The following is a 19,863-nucleotide window of genomic DNA, read 5'->3' as shown; positions in this document are numbered from 1 at the left end:
AATTACAACAAGCACGGAAACATGTAAGGGTTACTCTTCCTCATTGCATACTTAAATGGAACTTGCGGAAACGCTGCTCACGTTACACAATTGGAAGTAACCTCTGGCATTCAAATTACATGTTGCAGAGTAGATGTTTACCAACGAGATAATCGACATATCGCAACCGCGGAACTTGTAGTCCAGTGATCTCCATAGCATAGAGATCACTCGTGTAGTCCAAACGAACCAAAACTTCACCACGAAAGATATTTCATTGCAATCTGAAGTCTGGCGGGTTGCTGAAACCAGTTGCAGCAGCTAAGTTATTTGTGTAGTCGTTTTTGTGTGGATTTTTGCCGTGTTATTTATGTTTAGTTTAGTTCCAAACCTCTCATGGAGGTTTGCAGTGCTCAGTAGGAGGCATGTCACTGTACTGGGGTATGCTTTCATTATTACGTGAAATGTAGCGTATAAATCACTGTGTTTACCGGTTATTGGGTTATGGATATAAAACTGTAGGAGCGATTACTTCAGTTTTCGTGAACGGGACTTACTTTCTGTTGTTAGGAGAAACTACTTCCGGACTCCTCCTTCGTTGCACAGCTATGATCCAGATGGCAAGACAACTGTGCAAATTCTCAATAGAGAATTTGACCTAGGCTTAATGATTAATTCTTACAGCCAGGTAAATGCTCACTAACTTTGCTCTCAGATTCGAGAGACCAGAGACTGAATGTACAGTTATACACAATGTAGTCAATGCTGAATGGTCCTAACATCTGAAAAATGTGTTACATGAACCCAACCGAGAGTAGGCCTAATACTTTTCCCAAAGAACTATGAGCGGATTCCATATTAAATTCCAGCCGTGTTTTGGCTCCTATGAAGGGGGCACCCTTAAGAATACAGAAATGTATTTTAATAAGTTGTCATCTCGTTGACTGTTGTCGTTGTGGTCCTCAGCCCCAAGACTTGTTTCGTGCTGCTCTCCATACAGGTCCTTTGTTGTTGTTGTGGCTGTCAGCTCAAAGACTGGTTTCACACACACACACACACACACACACACACACACACACACACACACACCCCTCGTCCATTACCATAGTCACAGTTCCGTGATGCATATGGATGTGTCTCATTATTTCGTGTAGTAAACGTGTGCCACAAATTTCTGTTTTAGCCTAATTCCAGTCAGTATCCTAGGATTTTTATCCATCTCTTATTACTTCTTTCACCTGTGGCAGTGTTTGTTGATATGAAAAATGCAGAGTTGCACCATGGTTTGGTATCCACATTAAACTGTACGTCACTGCTATAACTGGCTGGTTGAGTCAGTTCAAAGAATGGAGGAAGGCAACAGCATACCATCTCCAATAGGACCATGCCTAGTAAAGCTCTGTGGTGTTCAAAAGAATTTGTATTGACGACTGCTTTATTTTCATCCTCTCCTCTGATCTGCAGCATTCTTCCGTAGCAACGTACTCTTGTCTGAACTGTTTATTATCCACATTTCACTTCCTTTCAGTGCTACACTCCACACAAATACCCTCAAAAAAGACTACTTTACACTTAAACCTACATTTGGTGTTAACAGTTCTCTAAATCTACAGATATTAAAACCATAAGTTTGCCTTGCATTATCTTATCTGTTAAGATAAGTTGCAGGATCAGTATTGCTTTCACATTTGTCTGAAGCCCAAACTGACGATCTCCAAGGTCGGCTGCTACCTGTTTTTCTATTCTGTAAATTTGTTTCACTATGTTATAGGCATGATTTATTAAACTGAGAGTTCTGTAATATTTAAACCTGTCTGCAAGTTCTGCCTTCTTCAAAACTGGAATTATTACATTCTTCTTTAAGTCTGTGTTTCACATGTCTCATATATACAGCACATCAGGTGGAACATTTTTATCATCACTGGGTACCCCAACGACCTCAATAATTCTGAGGGAATAGTGTCCATTCCAGGAGCTTTGTTTTGACTTAGGCCTGCCAGTGGCCTGCCAAATTCTTTTCACAGTATCTCCCAATTCATCTTCAGCTAGGGCTACTATCTCTTCCCTTTCTACAATATTGCCTTAAAGTTCATTTCCCTTATATATCCTATCTGTACATTCCCTCCACCTTTCAGCTTTCCCTTCTTTGGTTAGTATGGTGTTGCTACCCAAGCTCTTAATATTCAGACAGGTGTGTCCTTTCTGTTCAAATTTCATTAACTTTTCTTGTTCTTTTCACTAGTCGTGCATGCTTCTACAGCCCTGTCTAGCATTTCCTGCTTTGCTGTTTTGCAATTTTCAACCTAATTTTTTTCTTTATTCCCCATTTGCCTGTGTTTTTATGTTGTATCGTGTCATCAATTACATCCAATATCTCTTGTGTTAGTCAAGAACATATGCTTTTGTCTTTTCTAATCTGCAGGTATTTTCTTATACCAGGAGTGGTCCAGCTGTTTCTGTTGCTTATTTTTAAATTGCTAGTGTGAAGTAGAAAAGTTATATCAAAATATTGTTTAACTGTATCTATGAATATATTAAATATGGATATAACAGAGGGAAACATTCCACGTGGGAAAAATATATCTAAAAACAAAGATTATGTGACTTACCAAACGAAAGCGCTGGCAGGTCGATAGACACACAAACATACACACAAAATTCAAGCTTTCGCAACCCACGGTTGCTTCGTCAGGAAAGAGGGAAGGAGAGGGGAAGATGGAAGGATGTGGGTTTTAAAGGAGAGGGTAAGGAGTCATTCCAGTCTCGGGAGCGGAAATACTTACCTTAGGGGGAAAAAATGACAGGTATACACTCGCACACACACCCATATACAACCGCACATACACAGACACAAGCAGACATTTGTAAATATACCAGATATACTTCCTGGACTATAAATTTCAACCCAGACTCTTTGATTTAAGTGCACCTAAATGCTTCATGTTACTAATTACTATAAGATCTAATTTTGTACATTGTTTATTATTCTGCGCGTTATTGCTTTCCAAGTAGAAACTTATGATCTGGCCATAGTGGCTTGTTATTCCTGTTCTAAATATTTTTAATTTGCGTTGCTTCTGATTGTCATTGACTATTATTTGATTGACAGTGGGCTGTGTACAGGAAGTTTCTCTCATGTAGGGGAATATATTGTAATTTCTAGGTTACATGAAAGTAACTGGATTTATTATTTCAGTTCTTGTATTATCTGATTTGCAAAGTTTATACTGAAATCAGCAAAAACTGAGTAAAGTTTGCATATTTTTTGCAGTTATTGTATTTTCTAGGTCTTGGAGAATTTTTTATTTACATCTTCATCGGATCTGTATTGGTGTACTACAGTTATTGTGAATGCTGATGTTTTCAAATCTTTTTTCTGTAGTCAGTAGCTTAAGTTGCTTATAGACTTGGATCCTGTTCCTAACTTAACAAAGATGCAGTTTCCACCACAACAAAAGTGCTTTCTGCAATGTAGTCTGCCAATTCATTGTCGCCTATATCTACTATTACTGTATCTCTGTCAACCAGTGTTAATTTAGTCACATGACAGGAGCAGCACTCATTAACTCATATGGACGTATTAATAAAATCAAACAATGGAAAAGCCAGGATGGAATGTAACAATATTGAGAAGGAAAGCTGCTACTCTCCATATAGCAGAGGTTCTGAGTCGCAGATAGGCACAACAAAAAGACTTCCGTAATTAAAGCTTTTGGCCACTAGCCATCATCAACAATAGACACACATGCAAACGCAACTCACCCACATGACTGCAGTCTCAGGCGACTGAACTACACTGCCGATTGGTAATGTCGTGGGTGTGGAGAATGAAGGTTTGCAAGGCAACAAGAGAAACACAGGAAATAAGAGAAAGAAGGATGGACATTGAGTATAGTGATGCAAAAGAAAATAATAATGAAGGAAAACAGCACTGGGTTAGGATCAAAGAAAAGCTGTCAGGCAGATATCAAACAGTGGAAAATCCAGGATGGAATGTAACAAAATAATGAGAAGGAAAGTTGCTACTCACCATATAGCAGAGATGGCAGTGTGGTTTCAGTTGCCTGAGACTGCAGTCGTGTGTGTGTGTGTGTGTGTGTGTGTGTGTGTGTGTGTGTGTGTGTGTGGCACATAGACGAACATAATAGGTAGCAATATTCTTCAGCTTTCAAGCTCTGGCCTTTTTTTTTTTTTTTTTTTTAAGTACAGATGCCTAGCCACGCGCTCCTGCAGCTATGGCGAGACTAATGACTAATTATAAATTATTGAGAGCAGTTGCCAGAGATGATGGAAATGGGGAGGAGACAGGGAGGATGCAGGAAGCAAGGAGGAGGTAGTGGAATAAAGTGAGGCAGGTCTTTTGAAGCACGACTTAGTGGCTTGATGACGAGGTGGGTGGAGATTAGATGGTAGACCATACAAGAGGGAGATAGGGAGGTGGGGAAGGAAAGAAGAGGGAGACAGAAAGACAGAGGGATCACAAAGGGAGCAGAGAGAGATTGCCCATGTGGGCAGGGACAAGTAGATGAAGAGCAGTGCAATAAGGCAGTAGTATATGATCTGGTCAGGGTAGGAATGATTTGGGCAGTAACAGACGAGAGAAGGAAGAAGATACATTGAGCTAGCTAGTGGGAAACAGGTTAGCAGACGTTTAGGCCAGAGGAATTGTGTGAGTGCAAGATGTGCTATGTAGACAATTCCCATCAGCATGGTTCACAGAAACTTGAGCTGGCAAGGTGTATCCAAATGGTTCACATAGTGAAGCAGCTGTTGAGGTCATTTGTGTCATGGTGTGCATTATGATTGGCAACTGGATGGTCAATTATGCAGTTTCTGACCAGTCACTCATGTGAGAAGACAGTTGGTTACAAGTCAGGCTCATGTAGAATGCTGTACAAGAAGCCTGTGACTGGAATGTGGAAAGGGGGGGGGGTTGTATGTGACAGGTCTTGCACCCCCATCAACCATGAGGGAATGACCCATGGGGTTGCAGAATTGCCAGCAGGATTGGAATAGAGACGGACAGGGATATTCTGTAGGTTGAACACTACTTTGGGTGACATGAATAGGATTTTGGGTATGTACACCTCATCTCAGAGCTCGATGAGAGGCAGCTGAAGCCCTGAGGAAGGGGTTGACATTTTTGAGGCCAGGGTGATACTGGGTGGTGAGAGGAGTGCTGGTCAGTGGCTGATTAACTTATTTATCAGCATCAGAGAAGGAGATTACAAGGGAGTACTTTCTATGGATGAGGCGGATAGGATTATTGTCTGTCAGTAACTGCTCTGGCAAGGTTGTAAGTGTTTTAACAACTCCTGCTTTCCACTGCAGATGTGGAATCCATGGGTGGCAGTGCTATAAGGAAGAGAGTTTTTGACGTGGAAGACATGACCGCTGTCGAGCTGGAGGTACTGTTAGTAGTGACGTGGAACAATCTGAGAGGTGAAGATTGATATCCAAGGAGGTCTGCTGTTGAGTTGAGAAGGTCGAGGTGAAGAGAATGTGAGAGTAGATGATGAGGTTATGGAAGAAAGAACATACATTGTTGCAATGCCTGGACTCACAGCAAAGACAACATTTTCTCTTTTCTTTTTATCAGTTGTGTTGTGCCAAAAGTGTTAGGAACATTTAGGAAGTTAGTACTAATTTAACCTACAACACCTGTGTTAATATCCATGTCTCCACATTTTATTATGTTAGTTTTGGGGTTTGAACTTTCCAAGACTTCGGTTAATGTGTTGAAAGTGTCCACTTTTCCACAAGGTTAGTGGCACACTCATAGAATGACTATCTATTTAGAGATGTGTAGCTTTATTAGTTTGACAGGTGCCAATTCAGATTATCTTCACGAAATGTTATAAGGTCTTCTGTAGCTTTAAAATGTGTGCCATCTCTTACATAAATACACGATCCCCAACCCATTATGGTCAGTGCTAACTTGCACAGTCATGTGACAAAAGGACTACCAGCATATGCCATAGTTCAATACCTACATGCCAATGTTCTGTAATGCATACCGCTGTGCTGTTCAAAGACTGTAATTCAACTTGAAGCTAGTGTTTGTTTTGAAGAACAATAGATGAACACCGTTCATTGTAATGCACATGTAGTGTTTTAATATCCTTGAGACATTTTAATTCATAGGTTAATGAAACTTGTAAAGGTGATGAAATATGTGTAACATTGGCTGTGTGGTTTTCAAATATAATGTGTAAGTGATATGTATTGTGATTAGGGTGTATTATGTTGAAAATATGTATGACTTACTAAGTGTTTAGGCAGTAATATGGTTTTGTAGCTGCTGATTCTGATGAATTTTCCTGTTTCACAGAATTTAATTTTTGATATTTATCAGTGTTCAGGCAGGAAATCAATTTTACATCATTATCATATCATCACACAAGTCACTAATACAGTTTCCACATAGTGGTGGTAGAATCGCCGCAAATATTTTATGGAACTTTGGCTTTTGTGAAATATTTTGCAGTTTGCACATGTCTGTCTTCCACCGTTTCAAGATGAATAATTATATTTAAAAAATATGTTTCAGATGGGATTTAGACTCAATAACGGGTTGTTCATAGTGGGACCTATGGCAATCTTTCCAAAATCTGTTCTCAGCTGGAATGTGTCAGGCCCAGATGAAATAAATGAAGATTCCCTTTGCTTGTTTTTCCTTCTTGAACCAAAAATAGGTGAGCTTTCGTTTTCTTATGATTTTGCTGTTGTTGTAATGACTAGGGACATGACAATGGTAACATCTCTTTTGGATGAAATTAGCTTCAAAGTTTACATAAATTAACTAATTTGATTTGACCTATAGATTTAAACACACATGAATTCTTAATATTTACAAGGTATTTTACATATTGTACTTGGCAATTACTTCATTGATTGCTACTGTTTCATCAGTTTTTATTTTATTTTTATTTTTTTTTAGAAGAAACCAGAACTGATATTTTATGAGTGAAATGGTATCAAATGTGAAAAAAATGGTGCTAATATAATTTGTAAGTGAATTGTGTGCAAGGTGTGTCTGCGTAAGAGGATATACAAAATTCTGTTAGTCCAGTTAATTTCACTTTTTGACATACCAGTAGGACAAGAGGCATGATAAAATTTTCATGTAGTTGCATTACAACAGTCACCACAATGATGCAACTCTTCAAACACAGCAAGTATCCCACTTAGGATGTTATAGTGCTACAAGAAAATGAACTTGAGTATGGGACTTACTTTACCAAATGTCTTGTGTATAAAGTAAATTGGGAAAAAATTGTGACTGGCATCAGGAAATGAAACCACCTTGTTTTTTATGGTACGTGTTCCGTATGCCATTTGCAGTTCTAGAGTACTCATTTTATGTTCTCTGTAACAGTGCATCAGAACTTCACAGAGCTTAATGGAAAATTTGACAAATTGCATTGCACTGTATGACTTGTATGAGACAAAAGTTGTGAAAAGGTTCATACTAGTAGGAAACGTGGACTACTTACGTTCTATGCAACTCATTTATAGAATTCTCCTTTTGTGGATGCTGATGTAAAAAAGCTCAGGGCTCTGACATGTTTCTGAAAAATAATGTGGTATTCTTGTGCACAAGAAATGCGTTTTAATTGTAGACTTATCCCTCAGATAATGCCTCCTTCAAAATTCGAGAATGACCACAAACAACAGTGAACAGAAGAACTGAGTTGCAGTTCACTTCACCACTTGAGGGCTGCAAATAGTGTGATATTCATGTTGTTTTTAAGAAACACACATTCTGCACATAAGAGTGTGCGTACTAGGTCACAGGGCTGTTTCTCCCATTATTTGTAATATACACCCTAACCTCCAGTCTGACTGATATTTCTTGCACAAAGTCCTTGTGTGGTAAATCTTTATTCAAGAATCCACCAATATATGCCGTAGGCATGATTTCCAAGCTATTCGAGTAGAACATTTGCCTTTGCCAAAACTTTGACAGTACTTTTTCTGAAACTATCATTGTCTCATTTTCTTCTTTTAGCATTGTTGTGCTTTCAACAACTGATATTTGTTTGTGTTGAGAAGTAGCAATAGTTTTCATGGGTGTGTTGCCCGTACTGGACAACACTGTAAATAAACAGAACTAAACCGGGCACAAGATACCAGGTCCAAATAATGTGATTTTTTTTTTTTTCTCTAGGCACAATTTGTCCTTTTTAGCTACATGTTGACATCAAATACAAAATGCCATTTGCAACACAGATTCTCGGATACATTGCTAGAAAAATATTTGGCATTAATAGTAACATCAAAAAGCTGTATCAAAGTAAAAAATATTGTCATATAACAATAATGGAAATTCCTGGATGAAAAAGTATGAAATATAGGAGAGAGGCAACCACTTACCTATAGAAGACTGGTGCATTGTGCACAGAAACATTTAACAGGAAACAGTTAACATTAGCTTTTGAGCTCTTGCTCTTTTTCTAGTAAGAATACGCACCTGCAGACACCCAAATGCGAATGTCCACATTTGTAATGTTGTATATGTTTGGGTGTCTGTGTAGTTGGGTGTGAGAATGTGTGTTCTCTAGCTAGAAAAGAAGCAAGAGCTCGAAAGCTAGTGTTAATGTGTGCCACACACCAGTCCTCTGTAGGTAAGTAGTTGCCTTTCCCTTACTTTATTTAAATATTGCATATATTAGTTTTGGCACTTAATGTTGCTGTAACACTACAGCTCTGAGAATGCTAGGTGTGTTATTAAATATTTTTACTTCATATATTATCTGTTTTAATGATGATAATCAGTGTTTGAAAATATAATGTAGTATGTATAGATAAAAAAATCTACTCGCCAAGTGGTGGCAGGAGAGAACACATATAAAAGATATGGGAACACCCAAGCTTTTCAAGCCAGTAGCTGCTCATCCTGGCAAAAGGACTGAAGGGAAAGGAAGAGGGATGAAGGAAAAGGATTGATATGGTTCAGGAAATGGTGAGACTTCAGAAAAGTCGCCAACAATCCTGGGTCAGGGGAGACATACTGGACAGATTGAGAGGGAAAGATTGATTGTTGGTGCCTGTGCCAGAAGAGATTTGAATACCTGAGAACTTAAAGCAGGGAGAGAGGCTAATAACTAAGCCATAGATTACTGAAACAACATGGTGCAAAAGCCAATAAGATTCGAAAGCTAAGTGTATTACACACGGAAGACAGGTGAGGGGGTGGGAAAAAATAGGCAGTTTGTAAAATAAAAGGTTTAGAAAAATAACGGGAGTGGAGAAAAGTTATAATTACTGAAAAGAAATGTTGATATCACAGAAATTAACATAAATTTGGGGCAGATGGGTGACGAGAACCAAGCACATGTTGTAACGCCACTTCCCGCCTGTAGAGTTCTGAGAAACTGGTGTCCAGAGAGAGAATCTAAACACCAACAGGATATTGTGTGTTACCCGTATACAGGGTGTTACAAAAAGGTATGGCCAAACTTTCAGGAAACATTCCTCACACACAAATAAAGAAAAGATGTTATGTGGACATGTGTCCAGAAACGCTTAATTTCCATGTTAGAGCTCATTTTAGTTTCGTTGGTATGTGCTGTACTTCCTCAATTCACCGCCAGTTGGCTCAATTGAAGGAAGGTAACGTTGACTTCGGTGCTTGTGTTGACATGCAACTCATTGCTCTACAATACTAGCATCAAGCACATCAGTACGTAGCATCAAAGGGTTAGTGTTCATCACGAACGTGGTTTTGCAGTCAGTGCAATGTTTACAAATGCGGAGTTGGCAGATGCCCATTTGATGTATGGATTAGTACGGGGCAATAACCGTGGCGCGGTACGTTTCTATCGAGACAGATTTCCAGAACGAAGGTGTCCCGACAGGAAGACGTTCGAAGCAATTGATCGGCGTCTTACGGAGCACGGAACATTCCAGCCTATGACTCGCGAACGGGGGAAGACCTAGAATGACGACGACACCTGCAATGGACGAGGCAATTCTTCGTGCAGTTGATGATAACCCTAATGTCAGCATCAGAGAAGTTGCTGCTGTACAAGGTAACGTTGACCACGTCACTGTATGGAGAGTGCTACGGGAGAACCAATTGTTTCCGTACCATGTACGGCGTGTGCAGGCACTATCAGCAGCTGATTGGCCTCCGTGGGTACACTTCCGCGAAAGGTTCATCCAGCAATGTGTCAATCCTCATTTCAGTGCAAATGTTCTCTTTACGGATGAGGCTTCATTCCAATGTGATCAAATTGTAAATTTTCACAATCAACATGTGTGGGCTGACGAGAATCCACATGCAATTGTGCAATCACGTCATCAACACAGATTTTCTGTGAACGTTTGGGCAGGCATAGTTGGTGAAATCTTGATTGGGCCTCATGTTCTTCCACCTACACTCAATGGAGCACGTTATCATGATTTCATACGGGATACTGTACCTGTGCTGCTAAAACATGTGCCTTTACAAGTACGACACAACATGTGGTTCATGCACGATGGAGCTGCTGCACATTTCAGTCGAAGTGTTCGTACGCTTCTCAACAACAGATTCGGTGACCGATGGATTGGTAGAGGCGGACCAATTCCATGCCCTCCATGCTCTCATGACCTCAACCCTCTTGACTTTCATTTATGGGGGCATTTGAAAGCTCTTGTCTACGCAACCCCGGTACCAAATGTAGAGACTTTTCATGCTCGTATTGTGGACAGCTGTGATAAAATACGCCATTCTCCAGGGCTGCATCAGCGCATCAGGGATTCCATGCGACGGAGGGTGGATGCACGTATCCTCGCTAACGGAGGACATTTTGAACATTTCCTGTAACAAAGTGTTTGAAGTCATGCTGGTATGTTCTGTTGCTGTGTGTTTCCATTCCATTATTAATGTGATTTGAAGAAAAGTAATAAAATGAGCTCTAACATGGAAAGTAAGCATTTCTGGACACATGTCCTCATAACATATTTTCTTTCTTTGTGTGTGAGGAATGTTTCCTGAAAGTTTGGCCGTACCTTTTTGTAACACCCTGTATATCCTCTAAGCCCATTCATCCTAAGTGGATGGTAGTCATACCAATGTAGAAGGTCAAACAGTGTTTGTATAACAGCTATTACACAACATGTTGATGTTGTTTCACAGGCTGCTCCTCATTTGGTAGTATAAATTTTGTGTGTTATAGGGCTGGTACAGATGGTAGCAAGAGGATGTATGAGGCAAATCTTACAACAGGGACAATTGCAGGGATAGGAGCCATAGAGTAGGGAAATGGGTGCAGAAGGAACATAGGATTTGAGCAGGATATTGCAGAGATTGGTGGCAGGTGGGGAGGGGACGGGGGAGGGGGGGGGGGGGCAAAAAGCTGTTCTAGCTGTGGTGGGTAGAATGTCAGACGGAATGGATCTCATTTCAGCATATGATTTTAGGAAGTCATAGTCTTGTCAAATCAGCTGATTACTACATTCATTACTAGCACTGTGTGCTCATAAGTTTTTTTGGAGAGGTCAGCAGTACTAGGACTGGATATGATAGTCCAAAAAATCTGCTTTTGAACTAGGCCAGTGGAATAATATGTGCAGTGAAGGCTGAGGTGAGAAGAGTGAAGCACGACAACTGTCAAACTGTTACTACTGTTGTTTGTGTCCAGCTTTAGTGTGAACAGAAGTGTGTAGCAACATCAAGGAAAGTGAGAGAGATTTGAAATGGGGCAATGTGAAATTTAATTGGGAGACTATATTTTGAGATTTCACAAACTTCAGCTGGTCAGCCTCACCATGACTCCATATGGGAAAGGTGACATCACTGTATCTAAAACCAAACCAGAGGCTGATGGCTTGCAGATCCCAGGGAAGCCTTCTCCAGACAGCCTATTGAAAGGTTGGCATAAGGAGGATCCATCTTGGTTCCCATGGCTATACCCCTGATCTGTTTGTAAGTCTGCTGCTCAAAGGTGAAGTAATTGTTCGCAAGTATAAAGTTTACTAAGGCGAGTAGGAAAGATGTCATAGGTTAGGAATCGGGGGGGGTGCTGGATAAATCAGTGTTCAGCAGTAGACAGATCATGCACATGGCGAAATGTTGGTATAGGGGGAGATGGCATCAATGGTAACTAGTATGGTGAAATTGGGAAAGGCACAAATTTCAGGTGATTTAGGAAATGGTTGGTGTCTTTAACATAGGAGGGGAGACTATATTTTGAGATTTCACAAACTTCAGCTGGTCAGCCTCACCATGACTCCATATGGGAAAGGTGACATCACTGTATCTAAAACCAAACCAGAGGCTGATGGCTTGCAGATCCCAGGGAAGCCTTCTCCAGACAGCCTATTGAAAGGTACTGTAAGTTGCAGGTGTTGATCAGCTAAGATAGGGATATATCAGTGGGTGCTTTGAAGTCACCAAGTATGGGATGGCCAGGGGGATTCAGTGTGTGGATCTTAGGAAGAAGGTAAAAGGTGAGTGTGTGTTTTGGGTGGGATAAGAAGTTCTATCGATCGACGTGCTAATCCTCGTAAGGGGCCTGTGGTTTTAATGAGGGACTGCAGGTCAGTTTGTACCACAGGGACAGGATCATGATGGCACGGTAGATCCCTTGTCCGCTCGGAGGATAATGATGGAATCGTCAGTTTTTAGGGAATGAAGCACATGGAAATCTACAGAGGACAGGTTAGGGTAATGATGTAGGTACCTGAGAAAGGGAGGTCGACCAGTTTGAGATTTTATGAATTCTTGGAAATCCTTTAAGGGGTGATTTTGAGGTAGCGGTGGGGGATCAAGTTGGATTCTTGGTCAAAGCTGTTCAAGCCAGGGCTCAATGTCAGGTTTGCTTTTGCAGAGGTTCTGAGATTGGATTGCAAAGTGATACTTTTTGTATTAAGGACAGTAGGTCCTTAATCAAAGCAGCACGATTAACGGCAGATTTAGGGCTAAAAGTGAGACCCTTGGATAATTTGGGGGGAGGGGGTGGCTTAGGTTGTGCTCCTGAGTTTCCATTGCTTTGGGTAGCAGTGGTGAAGGTGGGGGATGTTAAGAAGGTTGGACACAGTCGGTGTGTAGGACAGGAGTGGTGGCTGATAGTGTGGTATTTAGAGAGCTGGAGTGGGACAGGATTTCCTGGAATCCATAAGCCTTCAGCCTCTGGTTTGGTCTTAATACACTGATGATATATTTGCCATAAGGACTCACGGTAAGGCTGACCTGCTGAAGCTTTTGGAATCTTTAAATACACTCTCACAATTAAATTTCACATAATCCTATTCTGAATCTCAAGCTGTTGACATCATCCTCTCTGAAGGTCAGCTACACATTTCTGTCCACGTTAAAACTGCAAACAAACAACTGTACTGACACTGTAACAGTTACCATTCTTTTTGTGTCAAACATTGCCTCCCTACAACCTTGGGATTAGAGGCAAACGTATTTGCTCACATGCAAACTCTTTACAGCAATACGCCATGATTCTCACTTTAGCGTTCATTGTATGTCATATTATTCCACAGGCTAGTTCAATAGCAGATTTTTCAGGCCATTATGTCCAGTCCTAATACTGCTGATCCCTACAAACAAAACTTAAGAGTACATCTCTTGTTGCCTAGTATTGTGCCGTCCTTGAAAGTATTAATCAGCTACTTTGACAAGGCTATGACTTTCTAAAATCATGCCCTGGTATGAGGTCCAATGTGTCTGATATTTTGCCCGCTAAACCTAGAGTAGCAAACCTACCCCTGCCCCCCTCCCCTTCCCACAAATCTCCAAACTATCCTTCTCAGACCGTATGCTCCTGCACCCATTCCCCTACCCTATGGCTCCTACTCCTGCAATTGTCCCACTGTAAGACTTGCCCGATACATCCTCCTACTACCAGCCATGTAACTCACAAAACGTGTAGTACCAAATGAAGAGCCACCTATGAAATGACCAGTTGTGTACTAGCCGCTACATAAACACTGTTTGGCCTTCTACATTGGTATGATTACCACCAAGGTATCAGGATGAATGCGCATGGAGGGTGCATACTGATAACACACTACATCTTGATTCAGAGTGCACTTTAAAACCCTCCACATAGGGTTACCACTCTTTGGTGAGTTTGTGCTTGGCTACCACGGTACCCCAAACGTAAGCAGCTCTCCCCGTTCCATGCTGCATATCTATCCTCTATGTGTTCCTTCTCCCCTGCCTTGTGGAACATATCTGGGATATTTTTGGGAATGTGTTCTGAAGCTTTAATAGCCTGACATCAGAACAATCACTCATCTGCTTTCCCCCCTCCCCCCCCTTCCCCCCCTCCCCTGTTAACCATCTTATACCATTTCTCCACTTCAGCATTTGGGGTTCCTCTTTATTTCTTCTTCTTCCTTGTGCACTCGTGAAGGCCAGCGGGGACAGACAGGTAGGGTTCGCACGTACCCCTGGTACAGGCCAGGCCCAGGGAGAGGTGATAGCATGAGCTGTGACCTTCCCAAATTGCCAGTAGGTCCCTCTGTCAGGAGTTTGGGAGGTGTAAGACCAGAAGTGTGAACAGTCGCCTGAGGTAGGTGAGCCCCCTCTGAGGAGACCCTGAGTTGGCAGGAGTGCTCCATCGGAGATACTGGGAACCATGGGGAATTTTTTTGCAGTGAACCAATCACCTTCTCACTCTGCATCCACTAAACATAAATGGAATGAGGCTAAAGATTCAAAGACACTCCCAGCTGCGCCTCGGTACCTCAGCCTATTGCACCTCGGTACCTCAGCCTATCGCACCTCGGTACCTCAGCCTATCACATACTGAAGAAGATCAGACCTTTGCTACAGCTAAACTGCTTATTATTCAAAAAGGTGTTCATGCAATTGCAGGCACTGTGAAATCCTGTTCTTGTTTATGTAATGGAACTTTGCTTCCAGAGGCAAATTGTGATTTTCATTCCCAACAGCTGCACACATCTTCACTCCCCCACAGCTATCCTGTTTGTGTCGAGGCCTGTCGCTGAATTCTTCATGTAATGTTATTTACACTCGGCTGCTTGATGGTCTGACTGAGGGAGAAATCCAAGCCGTCACTGCAGTCCATCTGGTAATGAATATGTTTGATGCAACGTTAGTGCCAACATGCACTCTTTTTCTCATGTTTGATCAAGTAGTGCTTCCATCGAAGACCAAAGCAGGCTACGAAGTCATCACAGTCTGATTGTACATTCCAAACCTTATGTGTTGCTACCAGTGTCAACGTTACAAACACACTCCCGTGTCCTATGAAAACGTGGCCAAATGTGTTACTCCTGGTAGTTGTACTCACGAGGGCAATTGCCTGCCTCCTCCCCACTGTATCAATTGTAATGATGACCATGCCACCTCATCCCAAGAATGTCCTGTGTATCTCAATGAGAGGGCATTCCAGGGGATCCGGGTGAAGGGAAAAGTACCTTACCTTGACCCTTGCAAGTTGTTGGCTAGTTGAAAGCTTTCCCATTGTACTATCCGGCTCTTATAGTGCCATTCTTGCTACATCTCGCTCCATGTAGCATATGGCCATGCAGACTTGTGACCGCCAATTCAGCACTGCAGTTCTAAAATTACTTAGTATCATGCTAGCATCCCCGTCTCCTTCACCTCCAGCTGTGCAACAAGCCACCAGATCTTTGCCCCTGGCGACGAAATCACCTGCTACACAGCCGGCAGGCCATAAATGACGAAAGGAATGTTCCTACGTAGACTTCTTACGTCCATCCAGTCAACACACATCTGAGACTATATCTGCCAACTGCAAAGGTCCTAAGAAATTAAACAAAGGCAAATGGTCTTCTCCTTCCCCATGTTGAGATCGTCTTCAACAGTGTCGCCATGTGATACCCTCACTCAGCTAGACTCCCATTTCACCGGTGCACACCACCTATTGTTTTTCTGCACTGGAATGCACAGGCAAACCCAGGGAGAATGCTGATGCCTCTGTAGATCTCTTGTAACAGGATCTCCAGCATCTGCATCCTGTGGCAGAGAGTTTTCGAAGGCTGGCATTCGGCAACCACCAGGAGTACTACCCTTCATTTGTTCCCTCCTCTCCATTCCCCATTATGTCTCTTCTCCAATGGAATGTTCATGGCATTGGATCCAACAAGGAGGAATTATGGCTGCCCTTGGAATTGCAGCATCCACATGCTTCCTGCCTCCAAGAAACAATTTTGCATTCTCACGACTGCTTTGACCTCTCACATTTCCTTTTGGTAATCTTTGACCTTCCCTTCATCCCATCTGGGATGAAGTTCATAGCCAAACTGTCTCATTGGACACTCAGCTGCAAGCTGTTGCAGTCTGCATTATCCTTAGTTGCTTCACCTTTTCTCTTTGCAACGCCTACATCCCTCCATCATTCGGTGTCACCAGGGTAGGCTTCCTCCAGCTTACCGGTCATCTCTCTCAACCTGTTTTGTTGCTCAGTCTCTTTCATGCACACCGTCTTGGTTGGGGTTCTTCCAGAACCTGCCCGAGAAGTGTCCTCTTGGCTGACCTTTTCAATCAACTCAATCTTGTCTGTATTAACACTGAAGCACCCATGTTCCTTTCAGACTCTCCGCAAACCAATTCCCATTTGGATCTGTCATTCTGCACTGCCCAGCTTGCCTGTCATCTCGAATGGTCTGTTTGTCTGACACACACTTAAGCGACAATTTCCCACGTGCTATCCATTTTCTGACTCCTATCCCACCTACACGTAAACCCAATTGGCAGCTTTCTAAGGCGAACTGGAGGCTTTACTCCTCCTTGGCAGCCTTCGACGAACAACATTTCCTCAGTCGTGATGATCAGGAAGAGTACCTTATAAAGATTATCCTTACTGGCACAGAACGTTCTGTACCTTGCACTTCATCTTTACCGCGCTGTCCCCCCTGTGGACTGTAGTGTATTGCGATGTGATTCGCACACAAAGATGTGCTCTTTACCTTTTTACCTGTCATCCTATGGTGGCAAACTGTATTCATTATAAACAGTTGTGTGTGCAGTGTCATCATATTCTTCACAGTATTAAATAGGCTAGCCAGATTTCACTTACTCATTCTTTTTACTCCCACTTCTATTGTGTGGGGGCAGCCTCCGTCGGCTCTCTGGGACCAAGGTCCACTACATGATTTCTGGCCTGTCCATAGCAGATAATGTCATTGTGGACCCTCTAGCTATCTCCAACACCTTAGGCCACCATTTTGTGGAAATTTTGAGTGCCACACTCACTCCATCTTCCTCCCTCAGAAACGAGCAGAGGAGGCTCAGGCAATTCCCTTCCCCTCTCAGAATCGTGCATGCTTCAGTGCCGCATTTACTATGAGGGAGTCAGATTGTGCTCTCAGTTTATCCTGATCTTCCGCCAGACGATGTTCACACTCGCATTTGGGAAGATTGCATGTTTCCCAGATGCTGATACATACCTGTACCTAATGCTGGTAAGGACAAACACCTTCCTTCTAGCTACTTCCCCATTTCTCTCTCCAGTTGTGTTTGCAAGGTGATGGAATGTGTGATTCATGGCCAGCTGGTATGGTGGCTCATGTCTCACAATCTGCTAAGCACTGCACACTGTGGATTTCGAGTGTGCTGTTCTGCAGTTGACCATCTTGTCACTTTGTTAACTCATGTCGTGAATCGTATTCTGAAGAAATACCAGATTGTGGTCGTGTTTTTTTATTTGGAAAAAGCCTATGACATCTGCTGGAAGACTCCTACCCTCTGTACTCTAACCCATGGAGCTTCTGAGGCTGTCTGCCCCATTTCCTTCAGGAATTTTTAAAAGCCCAAGTTTTCAAGGTACATGTGTGTTTGGCCTTGTTGGACACCTTTTTTGCATGAGAATGGGGTGCCTCAAGGCTCTGTCATGAGCATCATCCTCTTTGCTGTATCCATTAACCCTGTTATGGACTGTCTCCCACCAGACATCTGTGGCTCCCTTTTCATCGATGACTTTGTGATCTACTGCAGTTCTCCATGGACTTGTCTCCTTGAGCGGTGTCTTCAGCGATATTTCGATTGGTGTTACTCGTGGAGCATCAAAAATGGCTTTCACTTTTCTACTGACAAAACCATTTGTAAGAATTTGTGGCAGCACAGTGGGTTTGTTCCACCATCTTTACATCTTGGGCCTGTGACTCTTCTGTTCACTGAAACTGTGAAATTCCTGGGGTTCATGCTTGATAGAAAACTTTCTTGGTCCTCCCACATGTTTTACCTTGCCACATGCTGTACCCGATCCCTCAGTGTTTTGCGTGCCCTAAGTGGTATTTCCTGGGGAACGGATCGGACCACCTTCTCCATTTGTACCAATCCCTTGTGCGTTTGAAACTAGACTATGGGTGTTTCGTTTATTCATCTGCACGTCCATCCACCCGTCTTATTCTGTCTTAATACAATCTACCATTGTAGAATCCATTTGGGACCTGGGGCCTTTTACACTAACCCAGTTGTGCATTTCTATGCAGAAGCTGTTGAATTACCACTGTCGTACCGGCATGATGTTTTCCTGTGTAGATACGCATGATGTTTGTCTGCCTTGCCCAGCCGCCTGTTGGACACCCCTTTTCGATGACTCCCTTGACTACCAGTGTGGGGCACATCCTTTTTGTCTGTTACCTCACAGAATTCGTTTTCGACTCCTGCTTTGGCACTTCACACTGTCTGCCATGTTCCTGATGGGTGTGAACCATTCACCACCTTGGATTTTTGCGGCAGCCTAAATTCATCTTGGATTTCATTCGCTTCCTAAGGGAACTACTCCAGATTTGATCTAGTGTGGTAAGTTTCTTGACCTTCACATGCAGCTTAGTGATAGCACCTCCATGTACACTGACGACTCTAGGACTGACTGTGGTGTTTGTTGTGCCTTCATCTTTGGCACAAACCATTTTCGGCATTGGCTTCCAGGACATTGCTCAATATTTACAGCAGAGCTCTTTGCACTCTTATTAGGCCACCCAGTATGTCCAGTGGCACAGGGTTTCTAATTTTTTCATATGCTCTGATTCTCTCGGTGCCTGTCAGAGCCTCTGTGTGCTGTACACAGTCCGTCACTTACTACAACTGGTCCAAGAAAGCTTCCACTTGCCCACTGTTGAGGGAGCTGCTGTGATGTTCATGTGGGTTCTGGTCACGACAGCTCTTCCAATCCTTCAGATGATATCTATGTTGCTGTCCGTTTGCAGCTGGTGTCACTTTGGCATCACCACTGTTTTTTTCTTCATGGGAAAAAAGCGCCAGGGAATTAAACCTCTACCACCAGCTTAGCCGACCTCCTCTCGGCCCTCTCACTGTGAGGAATTCATTTTAGCTATTTTGCGTATTGGGTGCTTGCATTTTAGCCCTCATCATTTGTTAAGTGTTGATACCCCATCACTTTGTGCTCATTGTTCTCAGCCTCTGACAGTTGGTCATTTCCTGAGAGAATGCCCTTTTTTTTTTTTTCCTACCACTTATGTTCTAGTGTATGTTTGCCATCTGAGTTATCAGCCGTTTTAGCAAATGATTTGTGGGCTGTCAAATGCATTTTACTTTTTATCCTTTGTAGCAATGTGGTGAATGACATTTAATCTTTGGTTTGGGACCACTCCTGTCTCTACGGCGTATTTTGTGGACTGTTCTCCAAGGGGAAGCCCATGTTCTTCTCTTTCCTTCTGTCGATTGGGCTTAACATGTTGCTGCTTTTAACTCATTTTTGGATTAGTGTTGTTATGACGTGCATTTATGACCTCAGTTGTTTTTGCTCCCTCAGAAAAAAAAATCACTCTATAGCACGATAGGCGTAACATCGGTGCCTTTTTCACCACATGTACCATCTGGATTCACCCCTGGACACAAGCTCCGTAAAACTCTGCAAGTGGGAAAAGGCATTACACCATGTGCTTAGTTCTTGCCACTCACTTGGAATAAATTTATGTTAATTT

At 42.4% G+C, this 19,863-nt stretch overlaps 1 protein-coding gene across 1 annotated transcript in view; it reads left to right on the top strand.

Annotated features, from left to right (window-relative positions):
* The first annotated feature begins 248 nt into the window (after nt 1–248).
* The window catches only part of LOC124711256 (NADH dehydrogenase [ubiquinone] 1 alpha subcomplex assembly factor 3), a 28,021-nt gene continuing 8,406 nt past the window's right edge, over nt 249–19,863 (top strand). The window contains exons 1-3 of the mRNA XM_047241228.1: nt 249–420; nt 550–667; nt 6,530–6,674. Coding sequence (XP_047097184.1) covers nt 350–420; nt 550–667; nt 6,530–6,674 — 334 coding nt within the window. The 5' untranslated portion in view covers nt 249–349. The remainder of the gene's footprint in view (nt 421–549; nt 668–6,529; nt 6,675–19,863) is intronic.

Source organism: Schistocerca piceifrons, chromosome 8, assembly GCF_021461385.2.
Source record: "Schistocerca piceifrons isolate TAMUIC-IGC-003096 chromosome 8, iqSchPice1.1, whole genome shotgun sequence".
In the NCBI taxonomy this organism is placed as follows: domain Eukaryota; kingdom Metazoa; phylum Arthropoda; class Insecta; order Orthoptera; family Acrididae; genus Schistocerca; species Schistocerca piceifrons.
This window is presented reverse-complemented; position numbering and strand designations above follow the sequence as displayed.